Raw genomic sequence first — 14,589 nt, 5'->3', positions numbered from 1 at the left:
GCTATGCTACATGTTAAGTTATACCAGGGTGTGGCTATTTATAAGCTATTTTATGATGCATGACAAGCCTAAAGATACTAAACTCCCAGGAAATGCTAAATATGGAACAGGTTCCCAACCAAAAATATCATGTGGGTCACATCTCTGGGTGTGCTGGCAGTGGGTGTGCTTGGATAATTGGAGTCTACAGAAGATTAAGGTCACTCCAGGCCTTTGCTCATTAATGTAAGTCTTGTCAATTAAAGGCCTCAATGTTTTTATTAGCAAGCTGATAAATTGCTTGACGCCTCCTGCCTGGTATATACGGCTGGTGTGACGGCTTCTACATCACACAAGATATTAAGGAAATTCACTTTAGGAAATGAAATGTAAGACCTTTGAAGAGCATTTTACAGGACGTTTTTATGTACTGATCTCAACTTCCAGCGTATATTATACTCCATGCTGTGTTCACAGTCTGCTAACTGCTACTAGAAACAGTCAACAATAGGGTTGAGCGATCGGGGTCGGAAAAGATCGGATCCCGATCAGCAATTGGGTTCTGATCCTGCCTAAAAAAGATCGGTAACGGAATTCCGATCCCGAGTGCTCAACTTAGCTGCACAGATCTGCTGCCGTTCCCCGTTCTTCTCGCTCCTCTTCTCTCTCATGCCTTCAGAGCGCCCTGCACACCCCTGCCTCCTTAGACTAGTGTTAGAGATGCTGGGAGAAGGGAGGGCTTGTAGCTTAGGAGAATGTGGGTGGGTACTGGGAGGGGAGACGTGAGTGATGCACTCACGTCTCCCCACCCACACTCTCCTTAGCCACAACAAACCCCGCCTACTCCCATCATCTCTAACACTAGCCTAGATAGGTGGGGACACGCATGGCGCTCTGACGGCATGTCAATGAAAGAGGACTGGACCGAGTAGGATGGGGAGAGGCAGCGGATCTGTGCAGATAAGCGGACACCAGGGGGACTAAGTAGCCAGGAGATTTTTTTTTTTAAATCACTACACAGCGTGGAGTCCAAAAGTATAAACAAATTTTGGACTCCATGCCTTGTAGTGAATAGGACCGTTTTTAAAATCCGATCTTCGATAATTTAAAAAAATCCCATTGACTTGCATTAGGATCGGAATTGGGATCAGGATCGGGTTCAGATGGAAAATGATCGGAAATTGGATTTTAAAAACGATCCTGAAATTTCAAGATCGGCTCAAACCTAGTCAACAAGCTTGACAAGCTCCCAAACTCTAAGCTTAGTTCCTAAATTGTAGGAGGATCAGACTTCTCTGTGTTTGATTTCTGCCCAGTGTGAAGGCTACACTTTATGGACGCTGGCCCAAGAAGGATTGCTGGGTGTTTTTGGCACAGAAACTTGCAACATAGTGAATGCATGTCTGAGTAGGAGGTGTAAACTTTTTCTATTCACGTATGAACTGTAAAGGGGGGTGTTCAAGGGTCTAACTCCTCTTCACTTAGCTAAACCTGAGCTAAATGAAAGGAAGCAAAATGTGAGTATGTGCCTTTACCTTTAGGTCCTCGAAAGTGTCCGCTGATAGTTTGGTGCTGTTCATATTTAAGCTGCAGAGGCTCTTCATAGCTGTAATACAAAAAAACATAAGTTTCCTGAATTTATTTTCCTTCACGAGATGAGGGGCAGAAAGAATACAGGGGAACAGGTCCACATTAAAGTTGGTGGAGGCCCTAAGTTTGTCTCTGGACTACTGCCCCCCTTATGGAAGAGTTGTGGCCCTCTTCACTGAAGGTGTCCATGTGGTCATTTTACTGAAGTGTATGGGTGCTATCAAAATAACAGAAACCCCTCTTATATCACAGAGAGAGCCACAAGCTCCAATGGTCACCATGGAAGATGGCTGTTAGAGACCTAAGGCCATGTGCCCTCACTGTAATCTGGCCCGATGGTGGGGAAGGGATTAAATAGAACTGCCTTTAGAAGAAAGAAATAGATAGATATGGATAGATTCCTTACAGCTCAGTGCCAGCAGCCCAGCGTCCGTAACAGGGGTTTCACACAGGTTGAGAACTTGCAGCGTAGTGAGATGCTCGGACAAAACCCGCAGTCCAGCATCTCCAAACTGTAGAGAAACAAGAGGCGCATTTACAATTCATTGCCGTTTTTCCGGATATGGATATATATATATATATATATATATATATATATATATATATATATATATATTCTATCTGTTTTCAATTAAAAACCTCCATCTTATTTATTAAGTTAAAGAGAACCTTTCAACATTTTCACCAAGCTCTTTCCTTTTAACAGGCTCCTCTCTACTGACTCCAGTACAATTGTTATTTTTTCTCTAGCCCCACACCGATCCTAAGCAATCAGTGCAGAGCAGGCAAGGAAGGTGTGACTTTGAACTCTGACACTGTCCAACTGGAAATCTGAGTCACACCCCCTTGCCTGCTTCTGCCTGACACCACCCACATGACATTAAATAGCCTAGTTAGCATAGCAGGCACCAAAACTACCAGCAATGATTGCTCAGGAACAGAAAAAACCCTTCTGTACTAGAGTCAAAAAAAGGGCACCAATTAAAGGATACAAAAAGCTTGAGGTGGTGAAAGTTCTTCCTTAATACCATAAACCATCTACATGGACATACTGCATATGAAAATCTACTGACAACTGGTGCTGTCACTATTTTAATAAAAACAATAGACACTAGCTCTACTGTATCCAGGACTCCTCCTGTAAGTTAAAGGGATATTCCCAACTTGCCTGTTCACCACCTTGCAGGCTGTCTGCTCTGTTCACTTCCTGCACCGGCATCCAGCCGCGCTAGCCGTTTTTTGGACCAGATTCTCAGACTGCCTTCGCGTCCAAAAATCCCCATGTGAACTTACCCTAAGGCACCAATTAATGTAAAGCGCCATGATTTTCCCGCAGCGTTTCCGCCGTAGGCAAGTCGCAGCGTTTCCAACCATGGGGCCCCAACCTTAGACAGTTTTTGAGACTCACAGGGTTTGGCTTAGCAGGGTGTGGTGGCATGTAAAATGTGCCAATATGCAATACAATTTGATTTCTGCATAAACCGCAAACAAGTCTTTTTTTAGTCATAAACGATGCAGCAAAAAATGCAGCATTTTACAGTCCTTGTAAGGTGGATGAGTTTCTAGTAAATCACATCCACACGTTGCAGAAAAATATGTGCAGCGGAAATGCTATCATTTTCAAAACTATTGTGTTTTTGGAAATTGAGGTGTGTCAATTATAGATATGGAAATGCTGGTGGTTTCCCTATAGGTATAATAGAAACAGAAGGTTCACAGAGGAAAACGCTGCAGACTTTCTGTGAAAAGCACCAGAATACCCACGATGCATTTCTGCCACGGTTTTTCACTGCGGCCCGCTACATGGGGCTTTATTGTGTGGTTTGATTTCTTATCACTGGACATGCTTACACTGGGCAACCATCTGGAATATATCTTCATAGGAAATTTTTATATGAAAATTGAGACGTGGTAGAAAGTGAGATAAAATTTGTTTTGGATGCACCAAATGTATCACCCAGTATAACCCTCTGTCGTAAATGTGCCACGTCTTTAGCCTGTCCAAGATGTCCACCTACTACCTGGACAACAATTTGGGTGGGTGCTACATTAGTCTCATGTTCATTGAAGAAGCATCCTCTACAGGGGTAGGAGCAGGGCTTTTTTGGCTTCCAAACCACAATGTCATTGGGTCAGAGGCCCCTTTTGAGAGCCCAGTTATGTTGCTGTGCTATTTGTTTACAACTGTAAAGGGGAGAATAAAACTTCATTTTATATTTCTTCATTGTGGGATCAGTTCCCAATTTTCCTATAAATTTGCAATCTGATCAAATGCCATATCAACAAAGACCCTGCCTAATAGATCATTGCTGTGCATAAGTGAGATGGTTGCACAACACATTTTTCTATAATCTACGTCAGGAGTTCTGCCTAGTAATAACAATACAATACGAAATGTGGTTGACTCATTTCTAGAACTCAGGGTTCCCACAACCGTATGCTATCATGAACTCTGCTGACCGCAACCTCATCCTGAGCGCCACCTACCTGAGTTGACCACAGGTTGAGCTGTTTGAGAGAAGGCAGCTTGATGAGTTGCTCAGCGCAGGCACTCGTTACATTGGTGAAGGCCAGACTGAGGTTTTCTAAGTTTCCAAAAGAGCCCGAGCTGAGTAGTCTAGCCAGGTCGGCATCCTGCAGATGAGATTTCTTTTAGTATGCAAAGTCTCAGATTTTTACAGGTATCATTTATAAAACACATGGGTCCTTAATGGTTGCATAGAAGAGAGAACTAGCTCATAGATGGTTTTTATTGGTGGCTTCTACTACTAAGCTATTGGTTCTACTGAAATGATTTGTTGGAACGGATTAAACAATGATGCTCTATGTCATCACCTGATCTGTTGGGTGTATGGGAGGATGTTTGTCTTTCTGATCCATTAAGATATAACAGGGTAATGGCTATTGTGTGATAACACCAATGGCAAATCTAAGATGAACTATGGACTGAACAACAATGACAACACTCACCGTAGACTTGGATGGCAGTGTTAGGCGAGTAGGTCCACCTTTTCTTTGCTATAACGAAAAAAAAAAATCTCAATGCAAAGCAGTAGTAACAAAACAACCTCTAAAACATTGTACTCCTGTACTATAACAACATGTATTCAGAACTGTAACAGGGTCTCATGGCTCCAAGTAGAGCCAACCCTGCTGTGTGCTCCAGGAATCAAATAAAATGTCAGCACTACTCAGATCTTTCCTGAAAGTTCAGATCAAAGTAGAACAAGTCACAAACCAGCCCTAAGAATCGCTGGAGAAGAAGTCAGTGAGCAGTTTGTATTGTGGTGCTTATACATGCAAACTGTATCAAAAGCAGAAAAATCTTTAAACCCAATACCAATTAGTTTTTAGCTCAAGAAGAAACAAAACTGCTACAGGGGTGGCCATAGCCTTTACATTCTGCATGTTCAAATCACAGGTTTAACCAGGACCTATGAGTGATCAGTTGTGTAAGCCATGGTGAGGTCTTCTGTAACTCTGTACTCTGAATAATAGAGCCTATAAAGGCCAAAAATCTATATGTCCAAACTGGGCATTTAAGCAACTGCTGCACTGAAGGACTTTCAGTATTGAACCATCAGTATTACCATAGAACCCCTTTAAAAAGGACCTTTCACCATGTCCAACCATTCAAGTTCTTAGCAGAAGTTAAAAGCCGCTGTCTCACTGACTCCAGGGCAGTTGGCATTTTCTGTCTCTTCCCCACAATTCTTGGACAGCAAAAAGTTTTGGTGCCTGATGTGCTATTTAAGGTCAGTAATGTCTGCTCCTGCCTGACACCGCCCTCCTGACAGTACAGAACATAAATAGTATATCAGGCACCAAAATTAACAGTATTCATTGCTCAGGAATGGTGGGAATTAGAGAAAAAAATTACAACTGTGTCAGAATCAATGAAGGAGTTACTATTAATTGACGTAAAAAGCAGCACTTGTTGGAGGTGGTGAAACGTCTTCTTTAAGACTTGGGATGAGTGAAATGAAATGAAAGATTGGTTGCTATAGAAAACTGTTCTAGGTTTCCTTTGATCTAGTTTTGGTAAATTTCCATTGTGTTTTTTCTGTATAACCTGAGCAGAAGACTTATCAAGATGATACCTTGTGTACTACAAAGAGTGAAATAGTGCATGTAGGTGATGCTGACTGCATACAGTAAATGTATATCTATATACATACATGTCTAGAAGGTTGAAGAAATCTTAGCTCAAGTACCATCAGAGTGTAGTCATAACCACACGAGTCCTTCATTACAGATGGGGGAATCTCACACAACTTACCAACTCCTTCAACTCCCGCTGTCTGTCACACAACTGCTCGTACATCTTCTTCCCTACATCTGTGCTCTCCAGGGTAGAGATGATCTGCAGCTGTGTGTCATTGTTTTCTATGATGTTGTATTCCAGCATCAGACAAAGAATCTATGAACGGAACAAGAAGAGACTCTCAGAGAGGTAATTCCATTGTTTTGAGGCGGCTTTCACATTCAAGGTTTCTTGTGCAGGAATAAATCATAAAAGGAGCATAGAGGACAGATGGTGCTACTCTTTTTTTCTGTAAAAAAAATCTGTTTAATGTGTAAACATAGTCTTATATATGTTTTATAGGGTAACTGACCCTTTATGGCCACTGTTTTATCTCACATATGTCCAGCTACATTTACTACATGTGTGATATCAGCTCTTCATATAGTTTGCCCTTGTAGGAGCTGTGCACATTACGTCTTCAGATCATCTGCCGGGAGATGAGGGATCCCATAAATGACAGTGTCTCGCTGTGTGTATGTAGTGAAGTAGAACGCCTAGTTCACGTCACCATTCTGCATGTGCTTGCTTCCTGAGTCCACTCTTTATAATCACATCCACCCTTCTTCTGTGTCCTTTATCTGTCATCCACCTTCCTATTCTACAGTACAAAGCCGAGATATAATGGGGGATACAGGAAATTTTGCCAGATACACAACAAATGTGGCCATCTGTGCTCTGTTTGCTGCAAATCATTAACACAATGTGTGCTCAGATACACAGTCACGGGTTTTCCTACCTCCACCATGGTCTGGTTTCCTCGCAAGGCAAGTAACATACATGGCCCCAGCTTGTTTTCTGCCAGCGACAGAAGGAATTTCTTGGTCTTGTAGCATGAGCCCATTAAAATGTGAACCTGTGAATAAGAAACAATGTTCATGATATGTGCACATGTAATAAATGGAAATAATTCTAATATTGTACATATATACACATATACACAATAGGGCTGGGAGATTAATCGCAATATAACTAAACCTGGTTAGCTCAACTAGTAGATGTGCACTTGTTCACATTGATCATTTCAATCATTTTGTATACATGTCATCCTGTCTCACACTGCCATAGGCTGAAGAATATGTCACTAACTGTATGTATAGTGCTGGGATGGGAAGAACCTATCTGTAGGGGGCGTGGCATATAAAGAGGGGCGTGTCCTAATAATTGTTCATTAATCGTAATACAGTTTTCTGAGAACCCCCCCCCCCCCGTTTTTCGATGATAAAATAGATTACAAAGTTCGTTATTTTCACCTGCACTTTTGATTTATGCAATTTTAATAAGGGTTGGACATATTAGTCCTGCATAAAGAAAAAAACCCAACTGGGACATTGATTCCTTACATGGTAAACAACAACATGTATTACATGTAATAACCAACTATTAACGCTATAAGGCTGGGGGAAAACACACTGCCGTCACATCCGCCTCTGTCTATATTTCTCACATCTGTATAAAGGCTCTTTGTGTAATCATTTGCAAAATAAATGACATCATTAGAAACCGAGCACATTCAGGATGGTATGTGCAGAATGCAATGACATCACGTACATAAGGAGGAACATAAACTTGCACTCCTAACTTCCTGTTTCTCAACTTCACAGAAATGATATCTCAGGGCTCCGGCCATCATACTTGTAAGCTTTAATAATTAGCACCTCTAATTGACCCCTGGCAGGATCATTGAGCAGTCCGCGCGTGTGAGCCCAGCCTTGGCCTCGCGTTTCATCCCCGATCAGCTGAATATTGAAGTGGTTCTGTACTTTCATACAAGTACTAGATCACATGGATCACTCGTGTCCTAATATCCACTAATCAAAGCTGAGCTCACAGAAAGCAGCTGAAGGATTATTTACATTCTGCTGGTCTCTATGGATGACATACATTGAATACACTCAGTGTTATGGAAGGCTGAGGTCTACAGAGCAGCCTGGACAAGTTAAGCAGTTAAAGCCATATTCTATTTCTTCCTATCAGAATTTTAACCCCTTTAAAAACAAAGCATAGTTTCCAGGAGCCAAAACCTTCTGTCCATGTAGCTGTTTGAAAGCTTTTTTTTTTTTTTAATATTCTTTAAAAAATTCTTTGGAACAGAATATAGACAGAAGGATGGGTCAGTTCCCCTCACTTCACAACCAAGTAAAAAGAATAAGGATATGTTCACATTGCCATCACTCATAGGATCAAAATATCGGACCGAAAAGCCGACATAATGACGAATACAGATAAAGCACCCTACATCTACAGCTTTCCCCATTCACTTCAATGCTAAAAACAAGACTGAAGCTTTGTTTGGGGTTTTTTATTTGACAGAAGAAGTCTAGCGTGCATCAACCACTCTTCTTCTGAGGTCCTCAGAGATCTTTGTGTTGTGAAGATCAGACTTTGCTAGATCTCAGGTCTTTAAATAACACAGGTCACCCATTCGCCCCTGATTGTCATCCCATTGATTGAAAACACCTGACTTTCATCGTCAAATTATCTGCTAATCCTAAACGGTCATTTGCACAACCAGAAGAATTTCATCTGTGTGTGGGACCTTATAGTTATCTATGATGCTACATGTCAATGTCTTCTTGTTCTAAGTCAACCTTGTGTATGTATATAAAAAACCTTTTTAGGAAATATTTTGTTTTTTAACGACAAGGGGTTTATTAAATTTTCTGGGAGTATTTATTGAAATTCCTTTTTGGAATCGCACACCCCATATAGTGTACAAAGGGAATATTTATGTTAGTCAGCATAACCAGCTGTGACTGGGATTTACACGGGTATCACCCACAGGATAGAAATTCTTTTTTCAGATGTAAACGCCGGTGGGTGTTGTGTTTCAGGTTGTAGTCCGGCGAGCTAATATACATGGTATACAGTAACAAGCCATAAATTCTGAAGGCAAATATCTATCAACATTCCTTGCAAATCCAGGGTTGCGCGTTTATGCACAGGGGCACATCTGTTGTTTTGGCAGAGGGTACTATAGCAAAAAAGACAAACATTTCTCTATGGACAAATTTTTCAAAAGTCTGGAAGTGTTAAGAAGTCTATACATGGTAAAGAGAATATCCAATGCACCCCCTATAGCTATGCCCTGGTGATAACTACAGTCAGACATCAACCACGTGCCATTCTACTGTCATCACTGCTCAGCCATGGGAACCAAAATACCAGAAGTACGACATGCAACCTCTGTGGCTACTACGTGGTTACAGCGGTCACTTGTAAACAAAGACCAGATTTTAACCGGTTAATAGTGGGAATACCTACCCAAAAATAGCCAGGCAATAGAAGACGCTGGTACCCTTTTTAATTTTTTTTTTTTTTTTTTTTTAGTAGAAATGTAACTTTTTTTGTACTGGATAACCCTGGGACTTGCACCTATCTCAAGATTGGGTTCACTCGTGCCATTACAAATGGAGAGGTGGCTGAGCAGGCACAGTTCTCTACCTTCAGGTCTATGGGAGTTACATTAATAGCCAAATAGTCTGAAGATGAGAATACCTTTTTAACAAGTTTGTCTGGATCAAAATCCCATTTTCATATATCATATTTGGGATCCACACCTATTTTTAGAGTAGGATTCCCCTGACCTCTGGAACCCCATGGAGAGGAGGCTGCTCATTCACAGTTTTTCTCCATAGACTTCTGTGGGAGTTCTGAAAATAGCCAAGCCGACCCAGGATGGGAATATCTCTAACAAGATTGTCTGGGTTATAAAGCTCATTGTTAAATATCTCATATGGGAAATGTGCATTAAGAGGGATTCCCCATTCAGAATTCATATCTATTAGTCAGAGTGGAAAGTGTCTACAAAAATGTTCCTTCATTTTGGAGAACCCAGCATATACCAGCAATACCGAGACAACACATTGGGGCACACTTATTATGGACTTACACCACGGTATGCAGCTTTGTAAAATTCAAAGACTAGAGAATTAGAAGCAGAATTAATCATGGAACTGGATGGACTTCTATCAGTACCAAGGTGCTTATCTATTTGTTACTAAAGGGACTAAATAAATAATTCTATAGAGATACCTGCCAGTCCCTCCACTAGCTACCTATAGCCCAGTGAATTGAGTTCAAGTTACTGACGTTAACATTCAAAGCGATCCACAACCTGTCCCCTCCATATATCTCTGACCTAATCTCCCGCTACCTGCCCACACGTAACCTCAGATCCTCCAATGACCTCCTGCTCCGCTCTTCTCTCATCCACTCCTCACACAACTGGCTCCAAGATTTCTCCTGTGCATCCCCCATACTCTGGAACTCCTTACCAAGACACATAAGACTGATCCCCACAATCACAGGCTTCAAGAAGGCCCTGAAGACTCACCTATTCAGGAAGGCCTACAACCTCCAATAACACTATCACCGCACCGCCATCTGTACAGTCTCCCCCTCTCCTTCTGTCTCTATCCCTCCTCCCTCATAGATTGTAAGCCCTCGCGGGCATGGCCCTCTACCCCACTGTGCCAGTCGGTCATTGTTAGCATTGTATCTACCTGTATATTCTGTGTATTGTATGTAACCCCCAAATGTAAAGCACCATGGAATAAATAAATAATAATAATAATAATACCTGGTAGATACTAGTTGTAGATACCTATGTAGTGACAGAGGCTAGAAATGAACCAAGGTTCAAAGCAGGGCACCAGAAGGGGAAATTTAGGTACCCCAATATTCTAGTAATATAAAGGGATGATGAAAAGACACAATAGCATATCTTAGTTATTACAACAGAATAGAAGAAAGCCACCAATGAAGACATCCATGTACTTTCATGAACAATCAATGACCCCCATCAACTCCTCAAATCCATAAAAATCAAACTCACATTATTGCAGACACGTACCATACTGGCAAAAAGTTCACCATCGTCATCACAGGCAACCCCTCCGGGGCTGTACAGCTGGAACCAGCCGTCTTTCCCAGCTCTGACGCTTAAGAGACATGAATGGACCTGCGGGAGAAAGAAAGTCAGATTTTTCAGGCATAAGATATAAACTTAGGCAAATAAGATATTTATAATAAGCATCTTATAGTTAATACATGTGTAATACATCCATAAAGAGCTATCCATATTACACCCACCTAGTGTTTAGCGAGTAGTATTCAATCGAATACCTCGCTGGCATAGGAATGCATGTAATCTGCCGAACACCAAGGGGTTAAACACTTCGAATATTCAATGCATTTAACCCATTGGTGTTCAGCCGATTACACGCATTCCTATGCCAGCGAGGTATTCGATCGAATACTACTCGCTCAACACTACACCCACCATTAAAGTTTAAAAAAGAACAACACTGACTAAAATGTAAAGCTTCTGAACAGAACGCCGCTCCATACATGAAAGTTCCCATTACATATATAGAAGGGTTCCCAGTATAGTCATTAAAATGATGTCCCACCAAGTCATGTCATCGACAAAGAGAACTATTCTGTAAATGTAATTAAAGCTTATTAAAGCAAGCTAACTACGACAGAACTATTTTTCCAAAACAAATGTTAAAAATAAAATTTCCATTGCGGGAAAATATAATACAGTTAATAAAGGGAGAGAAAATGCAACATTTACTGAATGCATTCACAGGCTGCCAAGAAAATTCAAAAAGGCAACATTGTGGCTTATATGTGATGGTATACTGAAGGGAAAAATCCGAGGAGCGCTGAAGGGATCCTGGAACAGCAAGACCCACACGGTCTAGTGGGAACACTTATGGAGCCTCTTCTCCTATATTGACAATGTGTCTATCTATCTATCTATCCACACACACACACACACTTTAATCTGACAGTCAGTCAGTTGTGTAGGAGAATGGTAACAGAGGAACAGCACAATGTAGGATGCTCCAGGATCACTATTTTATGGGGAATATAAGTATTTACTAATACGTCTCTAATGTTCATTGTTTCACCCCTGCCAATAGTCAGCTATATTATACTGCTCCTGGAGATAACCCAGTTTCTGGTGGGTCAATCCCTTAAATGCCATGATCATTGTATCTAAAGAGGGTCTACCTCCTACCCCAAGCATATTACAGAACACATTACAGTGAGACACAACACAGCTTTGGCATGTAAGTCACTTTTGTAGATTTGGACAAAAAACAGCTTTGAAGTCTTATTCAAGTGAGGCAGTTGGTGCACTGGAGGCGGGGCTTCAGCTCGGGAACATTGCTCCTGCTGCTTAGGTAGGATGGGTGCTGTGATAGCAGTGGGAGGATCAACTCCCATTGTAAGGTGTAGTAGGGGTGTGAGCAGCAAGAGCACTGCTCCAGGTGGCTAGAAGCCCACTCCAAGTGCACCAACTACCTCACCTGCATAAAACATAGCTTTTCTCTAAGTCTATAAAGTCATATACATAGCAAAGGTATTTTATTTATCACTGTAATGTTCTCTGTAATGTGGTGTAAATATATCAGTGTGCTTGGAGGATGTTATAGACTCCATTTAAGTTGGCCCCCTTAACCTCCCTACAGGCTGCCTCAGTTTCCAGACCAAAAAAAGGGTAGCCACGACTGGATGCCGATGCAATGCACCGATATCCAACTGTGCACTCCGCTCCAGATTAGGCCCAATGAATGGGCCTAGTAGGGAGTAGAGAGTGTCTTCAGGTGGATTCGCGAGGCGAATTGGTCTGAAGAATGAGCATGTCCGTTCTTTTCCTGGGAGCCGGAACAAACGGCTCCCAGAAAAAAAAAGCTGACCAGCTCCTATTGAAATCAATGGCAGCCGTCTTTTTGGTCAGGATTTTGAGGCAATAGGTGGAAATTTACCAAGTAAAATACAGGAATCCTGAAACCTGCTTTGTACCCAATTTATCAAAAATTTCAGACACTTTTAAACACCGTTGCAATCTATAGAAAAAAGGGGCTTAGTGAGAAGTTGATGTGACCTAAGCAGCAAAAGTATGTGCCAAAATTTTGGGGCATTTTCCTGTTACCAACTAAACCAACAAAAAGTAGGTATAAAGTCAGACTAGACAGCTTAATAATGCGACCTACTGATCATCCGGCATTAGACATGGTGATCAATCTTGTGTATAGTCTATTGTTGTACTAACTATTTTAGACATTATAAGTAAATCATCCCCAATGCGTTCTGCTACATTTACTCATTTCTCGCCAGGTTCCCTGTATACAAGCTGTAAACGTTCCCGCACACGCTGGTGAACATGGCAGAATATTCAGACTTTCTCTGAATAAATATGTTCTTTGTGTATAAACATCTGACCCAGTTTACAGGAAATGAGGAGTATTTCTTAATAGCATTGGTAATGCTATGAGGTCATCACTTAACCTCAGACTGACATTGCACATCGTCTCGCATGTTCTCAGAAAACGATCACAGGTCAGAGAAGTGTCTGCAGACGCTAAAGAATGGTGAAATATACGCTAAAATGCTAATAGTAAGCACGGAATACCACAAACGCACAAAATCTTTACCTTTACAGCTTTAAAGTGGACTTGCCACCATTTGGCACTAGACTATGCCATCTCTTGTTGATCATGAGGGGTCCTGCTACCCCCACCAATCCTCTGGGGCTCCAATGCTTACTCAGTGCTGCAGCTCCTTACGAGTTTTTCCCAGCCGTGTGCTTACTTGAATAAAGTCTTAATGTGAATTCTCATCTACTCCTCATTTAACACAAACAGTCCACAGTCTTGTTGGTGGAACTCTCTTTCTGCGACTGATGGGGGCTCCAGTGGACGGACCCCCTACTTATCACCTGTCCAGGGTCAGGTTTTATTTGTGTGTCAAAAATGTTAAAAATTGCTCTGGCAAGTGAAATCGGTTAAAGGGTTCGTCTGGTATTGTTGCACATCAGTAAAATAATATTTTGGTGTGATGCTAATTTTCACCCTGTCATCTGCTTTGGGACCACAGAAGTGGTGGACAAGGCCGGTGTATAAATTTTATATAGATCTATCTCCTATCTATCCATCTATCTATATCTATTGATTATATATATATATATATATATATATATATATATATATATATATATATATATATATATATATATATATATATATATATATATACACACACACACACCCACACCATTTATAGACGTATGGCTGTGAAACGTGTGACCAAACAATAACCAATGGCCCTTTATGATGCTGAGCAGGCCCCGCTTGTTCTGCTCTATTGATCTCAATAAGTGACCCCACAAGTGTTTTGTACATAACAATGCAACACCGAGCTCCCTCCCTTACTTTAGCCTACCAGCATTTCTCTGTGTAGCAGAGACTTCACAGTACAGACTGAACATATATTAACACAACACATTATAAAGACTTAGTGATACCAGATCTTTAATAGCCACCATTAACTTGTTTCCATAACAGTAAAACTAAATAGAAGTCAAAAACATTCATTTTTATCACAGCTGCCCTGTAATAACACAAGCAAAGCAGCTCTTCACACCATCATTGGCCCCGCGGGAAAATCTTACCTCTTGCCTAGGGTCCTCTGCAAATCTCTGAATGACGTATTTCAGCTCTCTACATGGGCAGGACAAGAAAACACAGGTTACTTGGCTCAGCTGGGAACTTCTGCCTTCATTAGATATACATAATAACATGTCATTTAACAAGACCGCGAGGAAAGCGTGTTTACATTGACTGATGGAACACAATGGCTGGAATCTATATAAAGGGGATGTCGTCGATGGATCCAATTCCGAATAGATCGGAAACATGTTT

General features: G+C 41.3%; 1 protein-coding gene across 2 annotated transcripts in view; it reads right to left on the bottom strand.

The window, feature by feature from the left end:
- The window catches only part of CMIP (c-Maf inducing protein), a 124,417-nt gene that overhangs the window by 2,915 nt on the left and 106,913 nt on the right, over positions 1 to 14,589 (bottom strand). The window contains exons 13-20 of one of the 2 annotated variants that reach the window (XM_075281912.1): positions 14,340 to 14,388; positions 10,710 to 10,835; positions 6,612 to 6,728; positions 5,849 to 5,989; positions 4,540 to 4,587; positions 4,057 to 4,203; positions 1,976 to 2,081; positions 1,515 to 1,585 (exon numbers count right to left, since the gene is read on the bottom strand). In XM_075281912.1, the coding sequence (XP_075138013.1) occupies positions 1,515 to 1,585; positions 1,976 to 2,081; positions 4,057 to 4,203; positions 4,540 to 4,587; positions 5,849 to 5,989; positions 6,612 to 6,728; positions 10,710 to 10,835; positions 14,340 to 14,388 (805 nt within the window). The remainder of the gene's footprint in view (positions 1 to 1,514; positions 1,586 to 1,975; positions 2,082 to 4,056; positions 4,204 to 4,539; positions 4,588 to 5,848; positions 5,990 to 6,611; positions 6,729 to 10,709; positions 10,836 to 14,339; positions 14,389 to 14,589) is intronic. The other variant, XM_075281913.1, reaches the window with a different exon arrangement.

This window comes from Leptodactylus fuscus, chromosome 7 (genome assembly GCF_031893055.1).
Source record: "Leptodactylus fuscus isolate aLepFus1 chromosome 7, aLepFus1.hap2, whole genome shotgun sequence".
In the NCBI taxonomy this organism is placed as follows: domain Eukaryota; kingdom Metazoa; phylum Chordata; class Amphibia; order Anura; family Leptodactylidae; genus Leptodactylus; species Leptodactylus fuscus.
This window is presented reverse-complemented; position numbering and strand designations above follow the sequence as displayed.